This window comes from Tasmannia lanceolata, unplaced genomic scaffold, assembly GCF_043159265.1.
Source record: "Tasmannia lanceolata isolate RefF3 unplaced genomic scaffold, GAP_Taslan_0.1 ptg000015l, whole genome shotgun sequence".
Classification (NCBI taxonomy): domain Eukaryota; kingdom Viridiplantae; phylum Streptophyta; class Magnoliopsida; order Canellales; family Winteraceae; genus Tasmannia; species Tasmannia lanceolata.
The window spans coordinates 20,425,894-20,445,063 of NW_027518692.1; the positions used below are offsets into that span (position 1 = coordinate 20,425,894).

Below are 19,170 nucleotides of genomic sequence, written 5' to 3' on the forward strand. Positions count from 1 at the left end.
GTCTAAAAGGGGAGCGGAAATATCAATTTCCTTTTCTTTTCCCTAGAGTCAATTTGCCCAAAAAGGATTGAAGATGAAGTTAATTCCCTAATAATAGACATTCTCACCGGTGGGCTTCTTTATAATTATGGTAGTGGTGGGAGAGACACCATACCTGATCACAGGCCAATATGTGTTTTTTTTTAAAAATCAGTACCAAGTATTATTAACTCTCTTAAAAAGCTCAATCAGTGGTTAGGAAAAAACCCTCAGCAGCCAATGGGCAGGGAACACCCAATTCTACGGAGGACCCACTCGCGCTGGCACGTTTTTTGCTTGTCCAGTAATCGGGGCCGTTGATCTAGTAGGGGAACCACTAGATTTTACGACCCCATGTGGAGATCCGGTCCACTCGATCAAGTCTATCAAATATCAACAAAAGATTTTAGATTTTTTTTTTTTTTTTGGATAAAAATGATGTCGGAACCACGGGTTTAGGATTATCCATTTGGCATAATGGGACTGATTTTCTTCCTATAGTGTGGTGGTGGCCCACTAGATCAATGGCCACGATTATTGGACAAATTGGGGCATGTGTGCAGTGGGCCCACAAGCAAAGCATGAGTGTGCTTAGCTGTGGTCAAAGATTAAATCATGATCCAAATTCTCTTTGGACCAGAAGAAGCTTAAAATTGAAAACGAGTTTGTAAAGAGAGGAATTTGAATATTGGAGTTGGGCAAATTCATGAAGTTTGAATATTGGCCAAAGGGAGAAGAATAGTCCGGTGATAATGACTGCCCTCTAATCATAATCTACAATTGCAAATATCTCCTCAGAATATATTTCTTGAATAATACAGCCACTTAAATGATCCATAATTTTCAGCAGGTCGGACCCACCGGTCCCACCATGAATGGACAATCGCCCCCCAAATGTCTTTTCAGTTGGATTATCCTAACCCTAAGATCAGTAGACAATTTTTTGTGATCCATAATATTCATCAGGTAGGTCCCACCATGAATGGACAACTGCCCCTAATGTCTTCTCAATAGGACGATCCGAACCCTACAATCAATAAACAATTATAGCCGCATGTGGACCTTCAGATTTTTTATTTTTTATTTTTGAGAAAAGTATGGAATGGGGCACGAGTTTCTAGAAATTAGGGCTACTTTTTAAAATTAGCATCAAACACGGGTGATTCTTAAAAAAATGGGTGGTAAAAAGACCCCAATACCCTTCTGACATCAACAGAGTCCTCGTATGTTGTCATTCCTGACAAATTCACAACCCAACGTCAATCATTATCTTTTAAGTTATTTCTCACTTATCTTTTGGGCAAAACCGGCTACGTTATTGGTTTGGTTATTGAATACTAGTGGACAACAGTGCACGGAGCAAAATATAACTAATTCGCCAAAATTTTGCTAATATACGTAGGTTATTGAGAGATAGAAACAATTTTGCTAAAATCATGGGACATAGTTGAGATTTCTTCTAGAATAAATAGAAACAATTTTGGCATTATACGTGGGATATTGAGTAATAGAAACAATTTTGCTAAAAACGTGGGATATGGTAAGATTTTTTCTACAATCCAAATATATCACCTTATAGAGAGAGTTTTACATTTTTTGAGGGGGTGTCACGTGGCGCACCCACATCCTCCAGGATTCTGGTTTACATCTCTGTTGGTTGAGAACGACGACATTAATCTCTTTTGGCTAATAATGCTACCGGATTCTAGAGTATGTAGCCGGGATATCAAGTACACCGACGGATTCAAGGAACACTCATCGTTCAAAGATATCAAAAATCATTTCCATAGGTTGATCCTAACCCTCCGATTTGAATGTTAGAGGGTTTATCCTAACCCTCTATGGATCAGAGGGTTAGGATCAACCTATGGATATAATTTTTGAGGCACAACCTGTTTAGGCTAATGGCCCATCTAATGGACGGTTTGGATCATCTTATGGTGCGGGCCATATCCTACTTTTAATAAAGTGAGGAGTGCCCTCATCAAAATACAATAGTGCTGATAATATTTCCCTAAATTAACCATTTGAAATTGATTTTTCGTTTTCCTGATGTTTTTCTCCATCTTCTTCCCATCTTTCACAAATTGCACCCACAAATATTCCATTTGAAATTTTTTTCAAGGTTGCCAAACATGGCCTTAGTTTACGTTTAAGGCATCCGAAGTACCCGTTTCTTATCTATCGTCTCTCATTGTCCATTTCTGTTGCTATTCTCTTTTGGGCCTTGTTGGGCTGCATCAGTGACCATACTCTGTTTTAATGGTAAAAAGAAGAAATTGTATTAGGAAAGTGAGGAAAATTTACAAGAGTGGCTGAATATATGATGTGAGACATACGAATCGTCAAACATTTTTTGAGGAAAGAGCCTAGGGTGATGAGTAAAATTTGAACAGGGTTCCTATTGTTTGTTGTTGTCATGTTTAGCTAGAATTTAAAACAGCAAATGGCAAACTAGAGTTGAAACACTTTCCTTTTTTGTTGAAACTGTTCTCCCTTACTTGCATATGGAAAGAGTTTTTCCCTTTTGAATGGTAAAGAAAGCTTTATTAAGAGAAATGAGATCAATCCACGACCAGGTGGATGGAACATGAAAAACCAAATGCAAGAACAAGCAAGACATAAAACAATAATAAAAAATCCGAAGAGCCTCTCTGCCTACCACCCGCCCGGGATAATCTGTCAGCTTGTAGGGAGCATGGTTTCAAAATTCGGTTTCAGAATGCATTCCGATCCTCACCGAAACCGAAATTTCGGCCGAAAGCTGATGAAACAATAAAATACAATATTTTATCTCATACAAAATTTCAGTCGAAATTACCGCCGAAATTTCAGTTGAAATAATGTAACGTTCGGGGTATTACAGGTTTGATTCTATTACAGATTTGATTTCGGTCTCCCCACCGAAACACCGGTCAAAATTTAAACCCATGGTAGGGAGAGGATTAATGTTTAGATTAATAAAGTTGGTAAGGTAGATACAAAATTGCTTAGATAGATACAGTTAAATCATAGAATAATAGGGATAATAGATGAGATAAGAATTAAGTATTCAATTATGTTGTTGTCTTGGAAAATTAGATTAAGTAGTCAATTATGTTGTTGTCTTGGGTTGTGTTTATCAGTAATACACCTCCACAATCCAAATGTGTACGAGGTACGAATCGAATTGATTCTCGTTTTCTTGTCTAATTCCCCAGCAGCACAGACAAATGCAGAGGAGACACACTTTAATTTGGAACATGGGCACAATATATAAACCATCCATTTAGCCCTGAAATCATACTTATGGGACCTTCTTAAGGGAAAAGATGTTCTCCATTGAGATAGCAGATCAGGTCTTAGTTTACATAAAATATGCAACTAATAATAAACACAATTGATTATATTTATTACTATAAAACTAAAAGTAGATCAGTCTTTTAATGTCTTAAGGAAGACCTTGATAGATACCTAGCTCAATTAAGCTTGAGGATGTGATTTTTTTTGTCATAGAAAGGCCTCCCTGTAGACCTGAAAAGAATTGAAGCAAATCACTAATGTGTATGCAACCAGAAAATGTTTCCGAACACCACCTGTTGTCCACCGGTTTTCAAGATGCAATTTGGGCAAAGGGTTCCTAGGGCAACTGGTCGTGGATGATCTTAGTGTAGAAATCTCATTCAATGACAACAGGTTGAGAGCAATCAGAGGATACTCATTCAATTCAGTGGCGGATTTTAGACTTTCTAGGTCTGGCAACAGTTATCAAGTTAGATTTTCACCACAAGCAGGGGTTTACAATTTTCGAGGCATATTTTCGTGACATCGACGCAGATTGTAGGTTAAAATCTCCAGTGGAAAACCATAAAAAGGATGTGTAGGAAAATTACAGGAAAAATTTGCTCGAGTCTGGACAGACACTCTTTGATCCTTGCATAGGAGTGACTAAAACAAGCGTTTTTTTTCATAGATTAAGGGGCAAATCAATTATTTGAAAAATTCAAGAGAAGATGAATAGGAGCTAAGGTTGGAAGACTCTGATAAGAGAGCATTTTCCACACTAGATCAGATCTCAGTATCTCACTATTTAAGATGCTGAGGAAGTCAAGTTTTTTAACAAAGTTTTTTTTATGCAATGCTGATCTGTGATTGAAAAAAAATGCAAAAATCTCAAGGAAAACAGATCTTAAAATTCAGATAGTGAGGAAGTTAAGATCTATCACGCAAATTTTTTGTATGGAAAGCTAATTTGAGATTGAAAATAATCCTAGCTATCAAAGAAAACTGCATTCACACTGATTTTGCATAAATTAACTCTCATTGGACAATAGGGTTTATTTCGTCCCATGGCTGCATGAGTTGTCTGATGTTCTAAGACAACATGTGAAACTAAAATAAAACTAAAATAGCATATAATGTACTGAAAAAAATAATATAAAACTCAAGATAAGAATCATAATATAACTGGAAAAAAAAACTAAAATCATGTCAAAATGCCTCCTTTGATCAACAGATCCACCATAAGATACAAATATCTCTACCCATACAAAATTTGCAATAGTGGGATCATCCCAAATGCCCATGCAAAAACAAGCAGAGGCACAAACTAGAGTTGATACCTCAACATAAAAAACCTATAACTTCAAAACACAACTCCATTAATTACTAATTAACAAACAAACAAATTACCTCCACCGCTTCAGAGCAGATCGGCAACATTCGAAGGCAGCTCTTCAACCACCGCATTATAGAACTTCTGAATGTCAGACAACATTCTCTCATCATCACGCGTCACAAAATTGATAGCAACACCTTTCCTCCCAAATCTGCCACTACGCCCAATACGGTGGAGATAGTTCTCTGGCTGCGTGGGGAGATCATAGTTTATGACCAGCGAGACCTGTTGAACATCGATACCACGAGCAAGGAGATCTGTTGTGATGAGCACACGTGATGAACCGGAACGGAACTCACGCATAATTATATCCCTTGTATTCTGATCCATATCTCCGTGGGTAGCGGAGACTGTGTGGTCCCGACTCCGCATCTTGTCCGTCAACCAGTCAACTTTGCGCCTGGTGTTTACGAAGATGACACTCTGTGTGATAGCTAATGTCTCGTAGAGGTCACAGAGTGTCTCGAGCTTCCACTCTTCCTTCTCAACGTTGACATAGAACTGCTTAATTCCCTCAAGGGTAAGCTCATCTCGCTTCACCAGAATCCTCACGGGTTTGTTCATGAACTTGCGAGTAATCTCAAGAGCCTCGGGTGGCATTGTGGCAGAGAAAACCCCCACTTGAACTCTCCCTGGAAGAAGCTGAAAAATATCATAGATCTGAAAGCAAACAAAAAAAGAGGAAGAAAAGGAAAATAAGATATCTAAATTTGTGCTCAAAGAGAAGGGTAAGTTTCCCTTGCCCATAGACATCATATAGGATATGGCCAGAAAAACTCAATGAAACACAGTGCAGTACCAAAACCACTCACATAATTGGGGAATGCAATATATATGCATACATACATGTATAGATGTATGAAAAATATGAGTGTCTTAGAAACCTTTATTTTTGTTGGTTGTAACATATATTCCATTATGATATTGGAGGTTCAAAGTTGGTCGAGAGGAAGAAAGCTAAGGAAAGTACGGAGCTCTGCATTGTGACAAAAAATGAACTAGATCAAGCACAAACTATCAGCATAACATCAATTATGAATAGTAACACATAACCTTGAGGTTTGTTGATGCCCAAAATTAAGGAATTTTTCATGTCTTTAGCATCATGGACTAGATCAATTAAATGCAAAATAATGTAAAAAAAGTAGACCGACAAGGATGAGCAAATACACAGCACAGGAAATGAAGCAATTGCACACCATGCTGCAAACCTCAATGAGAAGATGGATACCAACCGATTATATCTAACAAAAAAGGGTGTTATGGTAGTCTAATATCAACAACAAAACATAATGCTGGACTGAGTAGCCAAACAATTAGGTAACAAATAGAAACCTTGTATGAAGCCTATTTCATTCGAAGTTTGCAACTTCAAATAATAAATTGGAAGTGCAGAAGTGATAAAAGTGTGGACAGTGGACAAAAACCATTTAGTCAGGCAATTGTCCGTTGTAATCTAAGCATCCAAGCTAACACCTCTTGTGATAATCTTGTAGCAATTTAAAAAAGCAAATCACAGACCAGGCATCAACAAGTACAAATGTCAAGTCCAAACGATTGACAATAAAACCTTGACTGGTTCTCATGACAACAACCATTTCCAGTGAATCTAAGAAACATTGTAATTAATATTTAATGACGTAACAACTCGTAGAAATAAATCCAATAAACTTATGAAGAAGTTCATGTGACATGTTTAAGATTCGATCGAACTAGTGGAGACTTATGCTGTTTAAAACACATTAATTATTTTTACAAAGAACATTGACGACTTTCTTCAGTGTCCGGGGTCGATGCACCTTTTTTTAATGAAATAGGTGTCAATAGACCTAAAGGCAGCTTCTTTTCAATAGCCCTTTGCCTTTTCAGCTAATTACCCACCCAACCAATACCAACTGGGTCATTCTTGGCTACTCAAAGTATCTGAAATGATTTAGCATCACAAATCTCACTTATTAACCACCACATAAACAAATCCCAAGGATTTCTATCCCCGTTGAAAAGCATTCAAGTATTAAAAGTAGAATGAAACATTAAGTCAATTTAATATTGCATAGAATTTTTTGCAGCTCCTTGAAACAGAAAAATCCAATTAGAACTCATACCCCGTAGCTTGTACAACATCTCAGGATTCACATCTAATTCAGCCACAAAAAACAAACAAAACAACAGATATTGAATGCCTAAATAGCAGGTCAGTCAATAGAATCTGGAAACATTAATCATATGATCGTTAAAGTAGACCAATAAGTTCTTTATAGATTTTTCACTTATTCCACAAACTCCTTCAAAAAGAATTCAACAAACACTTCGGACACAATGTGCACAGGTCCTCCAGGATAAGTAAAAGAAGTACTATGGACTCAAGAAATTGGAATTTGCAAAGAGTGTAACAAAATGACATTCACAAAAAATGGGTTGTCACGAAAGGGAAAACGTAGAAAACGACGAATTGTCTCAACCAAACAACATGAACCATATCACTTACAAAGGAATACAAGCACAAATCTCAGTAACATAAACCATAAATGTAGCCATTAAAAAAACCATAAATGTAGAAACAAAGGCAAAAAAGACTAAACCTGGTCCTTGAAACCTCTTGAGAGCATTTCATCGGCCTCGTCCAATACAAACATCTTGATATAATCGGGGCGAAGGGATTGTCTTCGCAACATGTCAAAGACACGACCAGGAGTACCAACAACAACATGAACCCCGTTAGAAAGGATCTTCTGATCCTCACGAACACTAGTCCCACCAACACAGGCATGAACCTTAACGCCCAAATAGTCACCAAGGGCACGCATAACTTTTTCAATCTGTTGCGCAAGTTCCCTAGTAGGAGCAAGGACCAAAGCCTGGCATTCCACTAAGCCATAATCCAGTTGCTGAAGAATTCCAGAACAGAAAGTAGCCGTTTTTCCTGTACCAGACTGTGCCTGCTGAATTACATCAACGCCCTTGCAGAAGGGCACAATTCCTCTTTGTTGAATTGCGGAGGGCTTCTCAAATCCTTCAAAAAAAGAAACAAAAATGCAAAATCTCATGCACGTATTCATATCCTAGCATATAAAAATGGCAACAAAGTGATCATCAAACTTCATAAAAATAAGTCCAAACATAAAAAATCCTAGCATATAAAAATGGCAACAAAGTAATCATCAAACTTCATAAAAATAAGTCCAAACATTAAAAAAACGGATATTTACCATATGCATAGATGCCTCTCAATAGGTTCTCTTGTAAACCCATTGAATCAAAAGTATCATAGACCTCATTAGATTCCGTAAAAAAATCATTTCCTTCAGCTGCAAGCCTATTTTCACAAGACACCCATACCTCAGAAATCACAACAGGCTATTTAATATGTTAAACCAGGGAAAGAAAAAAAAGGTTCAGAAGAAAACAAATAGATAATGAAAAAAGCATCTTACAATTCATTCATCTTCTCGTCATACTGACGAGCATCAAACTGTGAACCTTCTGGAGCTGATCCTGCCATGGCTATGAGCAAGAAAAGAAAATGTGTTATCAACAACAGGGTGACAAAAGCTTTTACAAAATATAGCCTACAAAAATTGTAGCCATATTGACATAAAATTTTCTCTAGAGTACTAGTGAAGCATGTTAAGAGTGAGACTGCATTCAATTCTTATAAATTATCAGAAGTCATGCATGCCAATAAATCAACATGGGTTTGTGGCAACAGAATAAACTTTCTTTAATTATGCATGTATCAAATGAGCACCTAATCCCCATTAGAAAAGAAACTCACAATGCCTCAAAACCAACAACCCAAACATTGCTCCCATTCAATGGAGGTAACAGGTCTAAATAAAAACCAAGTCAATTTAATGAGTTTCTAACCATGTTGTTAACCCAATCCGTAAACCATAAAACAAAAGGCTTTACGCCAAAAAGAAGGCAGACTCAAACAGGCATTCATGCTCCACTTAAACAAGGATGTCTACATATTCTCAGGATTCTTTTAATTATAAATTCCTAAATTTAAAATTATATCCCAATTGATCCTCAAAAATCAAGACAAAAGGCCAAAGGAAAAAAGTTTTCGAAAAAAAATAAATCAAAATGTCCCTACTAAATACTACACCAAACTTCTGTCTACAAAATGTCAAGGAACTCCAAAATCATGAATTTTTGCTTAAAATTATTTTAGTCTAACTGCTTCTAATATGAAAAACAACTAGATTTTCATAGGGACAGAGAATAAACTCAACTCAACTCAAAAAAGCCTTTGTCCCAAACTAGTTGGGGTCTGCATTTTTTCAAAAAGAACCTTCAATGTTTAATATATGTAACATAAGTAATATTTAGGAACTTAATGGAAATTTTGTCAAAAAGTAAATACTTTTTGGCTAAATCGTGATTCTCAAGGACTAATGGGAATAAATTTTGCAAGTGACCCTTAAAATTCCCTTATTCTTAAGCATAGAGAGTGTTCTCACTAGAAAATACTCCATACATAACTAAATACCAGTAATTGATGAAAGATATGGTCTAAAAGAACACCATTGCAGAGTTTTTGCTTTTGTGTACAGGGTCCTGACTAGGTATTCCCTAGGTGGGACCCAGCTTGGTTTGGGGGGCCTGGTATGGGACAGGTGTAAAGGGCCTAGCCTAATGTGTTCCATCTACTCTGGAGCTTTTGGTGTATTGGTTAGGTAGTGTAGTGAGTGTTACCACACAGTGGGCCACCGCGGAAGGGGTGACCTATAGAAAGGGCTATCTGGAAAAGACCAAAGTGAAAGCTTCCATAGAGTGGGCCCCCGAGGTAGATGTGGAAGAGTGATGGAATGTTACGGTCCTAAATCGGGGCCACCCAAGGTATGGAACTACGTAGGGCCCGACCAGGCATGGGACAGGTTTAAAGGGGCCTAGGGCATATTGATTAGGCACCTAACACTAGCATATTAAAATAAAGCAGAAGGCCAACATATAGAGAGAAAAAATTAAAATTCTAATATCCCCACCGAACCCAAACATGAAAATCCGAATCCAATCACATAAACATGAAGTAACAAACAGGATTCGAAGATAAGATCAATATGCTGATAACAGAATCAAACCCTTGCAAGATGAAAAATCAGACACAAAAAAAAAAAAAAAAACATCTAACCTAACCCTAGAAACAGCAAAAAAAGCAGAAACCAGGGGTACAAAGTGATAAGAACAATAAAATTCTAGATTACAAAAGAAATCCATGATTTAAAAGTATATGATCAGGAAATAATCAGAAAACTGATATCTACAAAGAAAAAAAGATCTCGAATATCAACCATCAGAAATCGATACAAAGTAAAAAAGGATCAAAAAATCACCTGATGAAGTAGTAGAGATTTTGATTAGGGTTAGGGTTCGAACTTCGGAGAGTTTTCTTTTGCAAAGAGAAGAGAGGAGACAAAAGAAAACGCCAATAAAGTAAAAATTGACTTATTTCTTCCTTGAATTTAAATATTTATATTAAAAAAAGAAAGTGTTTGGAACCCTTCCAAACCCTAGAAACCACTCAAAGGGGGGACTCATTGCGAGACTATAATTGATCTATGGTACCTATTGGTGGATCTAAGTTGAACTAACATTATGTTGTGGTGCAACATTTTGATATAATGAAATGATCTTAACCGTTCAAATTAGAGTTTGTTAAGTGGATGAGAAAGAAAATAGAGGTCATGGTCTAAACTACATGGCTAAGACCTCTAATCTATGTTGGGGCCTACTAAGTGGATGGTCCAAATTAAGTTGCACATGTATGGTATAATAGGCATTGCATTATAGTAGGATGAACAAATGTTACATTGCATTTGATTAGTTAGAAATTTTAAAATATTTTAATTCGAGAAAATAGTTTCTACACACTAGTGTAGAAACTAGCTTAAAATACACACTAGCTTAAAATACAATGGGGGCACATCGTTTGGGTGATCCAAAGCATTCATTTGATGGGCCCTCACATAGATAGAGTGTGCCCAAAAAATCAACTCCATAGGATCATCCTAACCCTTACAACCGTGGAGGCAAAAAATGGACAGATTTGTGAAGGTTTATACACGTCCATTTTACCTCTACAAATCGTAGGGTTGGTATGATCCTATGGAGCTGATTTTTTGGGCACACCCTATCAATGTGAGGGCCAATCAAATGAATGCTTTGGATCACCCAACCAATGTGGTCCCCACTGTATTTTTAAGCTAGTGTGTAGATAATTTATCTACACTAGTGTGTAGAAACTGTTTTCTCTTTTAATTTATAGTCTAAATTTATGGGATGTGACTATAATTAATTAATTCTCTATTTAAAAGATCATCGTATGTTTTAGGCAAGGCTCCTTCTCGTTGCTTCCCTTGGTTGAAAGGAAATTAAAGTGAGGAGAGATGACCAAATGGAGGCTAAGGGGCCGTTTGGATACGCGGATTTTAGAATCAGAGATTTCTTCAAATTTGTAGCTAAGAGACAAGAGAAGAAGCGGACCAGCCGTCGTTTTTTACTTCTCGCCCTTCTTTCCGTCAGCAAAAGAGTAGCAGAGCCTCCCATATTTCAAGGTTTTAGAAATCTCACGATGCAGGAGAGATTTTTAAAATGTGATTTTCTCACTTAAAATCCAAGAAACGTTGTCAGGAAAGCATACAATAGCATACAACAGCTTGATCATGAACCCTCTTTTACACTTTTTTCAAACTAAAAACCTGAATTCTAAAATCCGCATATCCAAACGGCCCCTAAGGAAAATGGAGAGAGAGAGAGAGAGAGAGAGAGAGAGAGAGAGAGAGATCTAACCATTATTTTACTTGCGTAATCTAACCATTATTTTGTGAGTAATCTAACCCGTTAGGCATTAATCTAAGCCCAGAGGATAGGTATATGCAATTTAGATTAGTACCTTTGTTCACAAGCATTATTTTACTTGCGTAGACATTTAGACCAGTCACAAATTAATTCCTTTATTTACAAGCAATATCTTACTTAATTAGACATTTAAATTAATCACAAATTAATTCCTCTGCTTACAAGCATTAACAGAGCATTCTAACTTTTTCCATAATTATAACCTTGTATTTCATAGGTAGGACCTAAGACAATCCCGATAGAAAGGTCTGAGTCAAAATGGATAATGACCCGTACACTAAAAGTAAGATCCGGATAAGATCCAAACAAATCATGAACCACACACAGTGGATTTGATCCTAATTGGATCGGTTGAATGTTTAAATTATTTTTTTCCAATGATATAACAGCTTAATAAGAGTGGAAAAGATGAAGCGCTGCAACCGAGGTGGTCTATACAAGAGATGGGATTTGCTAAGGTCCATCGCAAAAGGCATTTCGCAGCTGGTCTGTCGCATGTCAGACCAGCCACCTCGTGAATGGAGACAACTCACGAGTGGCTGGTCTGACATGCGACAGACCAGCTGCTAGACAATCAAAACTAAACTATAAGGAGGGAGAAAATAAAAGAGCTCCAGGCACTCTATTCAAGTCTGTCGGCTTCTAATATGCTCGGGGAAGATAGAAGAATCGACCACCCGCTTTGAATCTCATCGCCATTTTACTTAGGAAAGAGTTGGAAGCTAAAATCAAATCCCATATTCTTACTCAATATCAAGTTCTAGATTGTGTTCTTCATTGTGAACCAAAGTACATCAAACTGCTTATGTCCAGTTTTTCAAGCAGGAGCTGTAAACCTTCTTTGGTATTCTTGAAGAAGAAACACACTATTGGAATAAACAGGGGAGAGAAGAATTAAAAAAACGTTAAAGAGACTCTCTGTTTCAAGAACGTAATAGCTCCACTCTAACTTTTATTCTAATATTCAACATCTTTATATACAAGTTGTTGTGTGAATCAGTTGTTAGAAAAATGATTTGCAAATCTGTAATTTAGGATTCGAGAATACCTTATAACGAATTAACTCCTTAACTTGAGAAGACAAAAATCAACAGTAACTATTCTGCAATAATCAATTGCAATAAAATAGAGAAATAGTTAGACCACTTATCGAATTGAGGCACGAAGGATCTTCGTTGTCCTTAAGGCAAATCTTGCCCCCACTATGACGAATCAATGGTGCAAATGGGCGTCTCGGCGTATGCTTTCAGGATACAACAACTCTTGCTCCAGGGGTGTGCACTCACGCAGCCTGGATGCCTAAGAGCTCGCTTATATGTGCCAAAAGCCTTGATAAAAAAGCTTGGGGAAAAATATCAGAAAACCAGAGAAGAAAGAGAGAAGAAGAAGAATCTATCAAGGATATCTTTCTGTTTTCTCTAAAACCAATTTTATAGAAAACCAATCGACACGTTAGGGTGAAACGTCGCACTCTTTTAGTGCGCGAGAGACGTTTCCCAAACGGTCATTAAACCACAATTAAGGAATCTCAAACGGTAAAAAGAGTTAAAACAAAATAAATAAACTCTTGAACCATTAAAAGAAAATAAATAATAGAAAAAGAAAAATCCTTGGGCCCACGCGCGCGTGTGTGGTCAGACCTAAAGCCCGCCTGACCCAAGTGGGCGATCCGTGCGCGTAGGATCCCCATGACCTCTTGCTCATTGACAAGGCTAAGAGAGTGAAAGTATATATATGGCCACTCTCATCCTCTCACACTTCCTATCTAGGACTAAAGTTTTCTCATGACTTTAGTCCTTTTGGAGGGAAGCCCAAATAATTTGTATGACAAGCCCAAAAGCATGAAGTAAGTCCCAAAGAAGGACAAATATAATGACTAAAAACACCCCTTTGTAAGTTTGAATTACAGAAAGACTTTTTCACATAAAAAGTCAACATCAGTAACCAAAACAAAAGAAACCAACTTAAAAACAAACTCTTCCTAATACCTATCTAATAATATATGACTACTTTTAAAATAAAACCAAAAGCTAAAAACTCTCAAGAGAGTCGGTGGTGACTCACGTTCACAATTCTCCCCCTCAACACCGGCTCGCCAAACTACTCAAACCCATTATGAATCAACCCCATCGGCCCGACCCCTCCGACGCCGTGCACGAGACATCAGTGACTCTAGCACTCCCCTTCAGCGTTAACTCTTCACAAGCCACGCTAAGTTCCTTCCGAGAAAATTTTCGCGATCTATCAATTCGCCACTCCTTTACACGTTTTGTATCTTCAAAATATGTTAAATCTTCTGCCTTACAAAAACAAGCCAAATTTGTGAACTTCGGATTCGCAATACGCGTCGATCTCCATGGTTTAGATGCACTAAACTCACGTTCTTCAAAATCTTCAAGTTACGATGGCCTCCTGTTCTGGCTCTAACACATCTCCATCCATCTGTGAGAGGTTAGCTGTGCTTTTCACCCTTTGGATCGAATCCGAATTTGCTACACCATGATTTTCCTATGGTAGCACAATCGAATCCAATCTCTCTTTCAAACTGCCAATCAAATCTGTTGAGTCCGGCATTGCGGTGTTTTCCATGAACCACCAAGATCGCGCTTCATTGAACACCACTTCTCTTGACACATACCTTTTCATACATGGATCCAAGCATCTCCACACTTTCCTTTGTTCATCATAACCAATGAACATAGCTCGAACCGCTATTTTCTCCATCTTTGTCCTCATTTGCTTTGATACAAGCACATAGCAAACACAACCAAACACTTTAAAGTGTCTAACAGACGGCCTCGTACCAGCAAGCTTTTGATAAGGCGACTCATAACCAAGTCGTTGTTGCGGAAGACGATTAGTTACATATACGGCCGCGCGTATACACTCCGCCCAATATTGAGGACGAACATTCCTCCCATGTAATATACTCCGGCACGACTCAACTAAGTGCATGCTCTTTCTTTCTGCAACTCCGTTCTGCTGTGGAGTTTCAGGACAAGTGAATTAATTGCCTTCTAATTTTGTGATCCCTCAAATAAGTGGAAAGAATCTGAGAAGTGTATTATGCACCATTATCGGTTCTCAAACAACCGATCTTAAATCCTGTTTCGGCTTCTACGTGTGCACGGAAATCTTTGATCTTTTCAAAGACTTCAGATTTCTCCTGTAGAAAATACACCATACATATCTCGAAAAATCATCAACGAATATAAGAAAATAACGATTTCCACTTACAGACTTCTGCTTCATTGGACCGCATACATCGGAGTGAACCAACTCCAATGGTCGTTTTGAGTGAAACTCTGATCGAGAAATAGGTTGACGGTGTGCTTTTCCAAACTGACATCCAGCACAAACCGTATCCCCCCCGTTCTCAAGAAGTGGTAAACCTCTGACAAGGTTTCGTTCCACCATAATTTTTAACTTGTCATATGCGACATGAGCAAGACGCACATGCCACAACTCGGGTGTTTCATTACGGCGAGCTTTATCAACATACGTCGTTCCTGCTGATAATACGTACATCGTCTCCATTCGTTTCCCACGCATGATCGGATTGCCAGAAACATCCACTTTCTCGAACACCTTTACATCATCATGTCCAAATAGCACATATTTTCCTGCTGATGTGATCTGCGCTACCGACACTAGATTCTTCGTCAGACCCGGTACGTGATACACATATTTGAGGATGCTATTTTCCTCACCACACCATGAGGTAACTGTCACATCGCCCACATTCTTCACAGCATGGATAGAATTATCCGCCGTGACAACCGCATGATTTCCATCATATTTCGCAACCGCATAAACTTATTTCGATTTCCAGTCATGTGGTGCAAACAACCAGAATCAATCAATCAATCGTTCTCGTAATCAATAGTCTTCTTTTTTGAAGAACTAATTGCACACACTTGACTTTTCACAACAGGAGATTCTGCAACATTCAGTGCAAAAGAAATCTCTCCCTCAAAGTCAAATTCCATAGCAGTCTCTTCCACTGCCACATCACATGCAAAAGAAGCATGCATGTCCCATTCACCAATGTCATCCTCCTCCTTGTCTTTGGATTCGATGACAACATTCTCATCATCGGTCTCAATCCTAGTCCGACAATTTCTTCTAATATGACAACGCTTCCCACATCCATAATAATAAAAACACTTTTTTTTTTTGTGAATTTTCATTGTTATTAGCCCGATCATCTCTCTTATAGCCATCCTTTGGCTTCTTATTTTTATTCCACTTCCGCTTGCTATTCACCGCAAGCGCTTCCTCACTTTCTTTCACAGACAATCCGGCCATCTGCCTTGCCAACATCTCTTGATTAATTAAGAGATTCTCCAACTCCAGGGGAAACGGCTGCATTGGCCAGCCACGTATAGCGGTGATAAATCCGCTAAACTCGAGCCTCAAGCCGCGGATAATCAATCTCCGCATACGGCTTTCACTAATCTTAGACTCCTCGTCTAATTGAGATATCTCACTACACAAGTTTCTAGCTTTCATAAAATAATCAGAAACATATAAATTACCTTGTGTTAATGAGCCCATCTCGTTCTCCAAGAACTGCAACCGTGCATCGTTCGCCTGTGAAAAGAGAGATGAGAGTGCCTCCCACGCTTCTTTCGGAGTTTTCGCATCTTTAATATGCTCAATCAACTCCTTCTGTATTGACGCCTTCAATACGTACAACGCTTTTCCAGCACGGATCTTCCACTTCCGTAGCGTATCCGCTCCCTCTTCTGGTGTCTCGGTGTTGTTGCCATTCACTATCTCCCATAGATCCTGACCTTGAAGATACGACTCCAAGCACGACTTGCAATAGATGCAATTGGTATTGTTGAGCTTTTCAATCCTAGCTAACATAGCAACACTTTCCGCCATGTCTTCTTCCAACCTCGATATCACCTCGAAGTAACCAAAGAACAAACCGGTATTCCCACTTCGATATCCCCCTCGAAGCAGATCCAAGAACAAACCGGTATTCCGATCGAATACCTTGCTATGATACCACTTGTAAACCTTCTTTGGTATTCATGAAGAAGAAAAACAATATTGGAATAAACAAGGGAGAGAAGAATTAAAAGAACGTTAAAGAGACTCCGTTTCAAGAACGTAATAGCTGCACTCTAACTTTTATTCTCGTATTCAACTTCTTTATATATATCAAGTCGTTGTGTGAATCGGTAACCAAAATAAAAGAAACCAACTTAAAAACAAACTCTTCCTAATACCTATCTAATAATATCCATAATGATAAATCGACCCTCCAAAATGATAAATCGACTCCCCATGTGTCTATCTCTCTCTAACCCATAGGAGAGAGAAAGACACATGGGGAGTCGATTTATCATATTTGGGAGTCGATTTATCACTCCCTTAATATATGACTACTTTTAAAATAAAACCAAAAGCTAAAAACTCAAGAGAGTCAGTGGTGACTCACGTTCACATGAGCATGGCTTTAAATTTCGGCCGAAATCCAAAAATTTCGGATTTCAGTTGAGATCGAAACCGAAATTTGGCGAAATCCGAAATTTTGGGTTTTACCAAATTCGGAATTTCAGACCGAAATTCCTAAATTTCGAACATTTCGGCTGAAATTTTGAGAAACTGAATTTTTTTAAAATATAGAAATAAATTTAATCCAAAACCGAAATTTAAAACCATGTGATGGAGTAAAGCATGTTGTGGCTGATCATCATTTTACTTGGAAAAGAGCTGATGGGTAGTTAATTCCCGGATACATTTGTAATTGTGATCAAGTTAATTTTGCCGTAGGTGGTAAAAATCAGTATCAATTTTTTTAGAGAGATGATATTTTCACTCCCCCTGCATTACATTCACGCTCCCCTTATAATCTGATTTGACGTGAAAAGTGGGCAACTTTATGTCAAATCACGTTATAAGGGGAGAGTGCAAGTAATGCCCCCTCCCTCGGGTGTTTGGAAATATCATCACCCTTTTTTTATTCAAAAACTATCCATGTTCCAATTTTTTAGGAAATATGGCACCTTCGTTAGGATTGCTAGAACTGTCAATATTTGTTTTTATGAACTCCCAAAGGAGTCATTTGTCTATTCATTATATGCCTTCATTTAGTTTTAGATAGGGCTTGGGGCCCATTGCCTGTGGGAAATAAATTCAACTGAATATTCCTACCCCAGCTCCTCTTCTTACCTCTGCTTCCTTTCTCTCTAACTATTTGTTTTTGGTAGGTAAGCTGGGATTGAACCTCCCACCTCTAGATTGAAGACCAAAACCTTGACCATTGAGCCAGAGGCTTAATCGTCTATCTAACTTTTCCTACTTCACAATGTTCTATTTTAATGTTCTATAATAGTGCAGCAAGTCAATGGACTAGCTACAAATGGATGGTTATAAACAAATTCTAGCCACCATCAAAATTCTATTCTATGGGCATTAATTAGGGCTAAGATTGAAACTGACACGCTATGGAGATAGAGAGAGACCGTTCTCTGTTTCGTCAATAATTAGAGAGAGACCCTCTCAAATCACTGACGCAATTGAATGAGCTCGGGGTCTCTGCAATTTTTCCACCACCCGTTGTATTCGAGATGGCCGGTCTCCAAATCTTTGCAATTTTGCTCCGCCCGATCTATTCGAGATGGCCGGCCTCCAAATCTCTGCAAATTTTGCTCTGACCGTTCTATTCGAGGTGGCCGGCCTCCAAATCACCGCCATTGAATGAGCTCAGAGGTCTCTGCAATTTTTCGTCCGGCCATTCTAATTGAGATGGCCGGCCGCCATGACCTATGAAACAAGCAATTACTCCAGAATGAAGAAAGAGAGACGGAGAGGGGAAAACCCCCTATTTGGGTTTTGACCAGAGAGAGAGAGAGATGCATAACCTGGTTGCTCAGTATAGGAGGTTGAAAGAGGAGAGATTGGTGTTGAGAGAAGAAGAGACGAGAGATCGAAGTTTAAGAAGCAAACACAGAAGCTAATACGGAGAGATTTCACGCCTTTTTTCTCGCTATGATTCCGGGAATCAGAATACCACCCCTTACGACCGGTATCAAAATGCGCCCAAAACTCCAAAACTCCCGTGTTATTTCCGATAGGAGTTGAGATGTGTTTCCCATTCCATTTGTTAAACGAAACCAAAGTACCAAACACTGGAAAGTCTGGAATTGCTTAAACAGGTATCAGATACCGATACCCGATTCCAGCGAACCAAATGCACCCTTAGTGATCCAGAGAACCAAATGCACCCTTAGTGAAATTATTTACGTAGGCTGTGTTGTTTTGGGCCCAATGAACTGAGTTGGGTTCATTACACATCACCCCTGTACATGGCTTGTTGGTCAGATGATCCCAATTATTCATATGATGGTATTATAAATGGAATGGGAAACACATCTTAACTCACATAGTGCGAGATTTTATCTGGTGCCCGATCGGGCATGTCATGCAAGAGGCTCCGCCCTTGATATTTATCCAACAACAGCCCCCTTTCTCATCTTTTTATGCTCTGTTTGGATGCCGGGTTTTTTTTTTTTCCTGGGATTTATGTGGGTAAAGGTAGGAGACAAAAGAGGGGACAAGCATTAATTAGAGAAAGATATTATGATGAGTGGAGAGAGAGGGTAGAGAGAGAGAGA

At 38.4% G+C, this 19,170-nt stretch overlaps 2 protein-coding genes across 2 annotated transcripts; both read right to left on the minus strand.

Moving 5' to 3' along the window:
• Positions 1-4,435: 4,435 nt before the first annotated feature.
• LOC143845359 (eukaryotic initiation factor 4A-15-like) lies at positions 4,436-10,173 on the minus strand. The gene is made up of 5 exons (XM_077353668.1): positions 10,015-10,173; positions 8,110-8,179; positions 7,885-7,991; positions 7,258-7,688; positions 4,436-5,335 (listed from the first exon to the last, which is right to left on the minus strand). Exons 2-5 carry the CDS (start codon positions 8,175-8,177, stop codon positions 4,700-4,702), a joined length of 1,242 nt encoding a protein of 413 aa, XP_077209783.1. The 5' UTR covers positions 8,178-8,179; positions 10,015-10,173; the 3' UTR covers positions 4,436-4,699.
• Positions 10,174-14,603: 4,430 nt separating this feature from the next.
• Positions 14,604-16,429, minus strand: LOC143891833 (uncharacterized). Its single transcript, XM_077396344.1, has 4 exons — positions 15,789-16,429; positions 15,462-15,664; positions 14,777-15,354; positions 14,604-14,705 (listed from the first exon to the last, which is right to left on the minus strand). Exons 1-4 carry the CDS (start codon positions 16,427-16,429, stop codon positions 14,604-14,606), a joined length of 1,524 nt encoding a protein of 507 aa, XP_077252459.1.
• Positions 16,430-19,170: the final 2,741 nt, after the last annotated feature.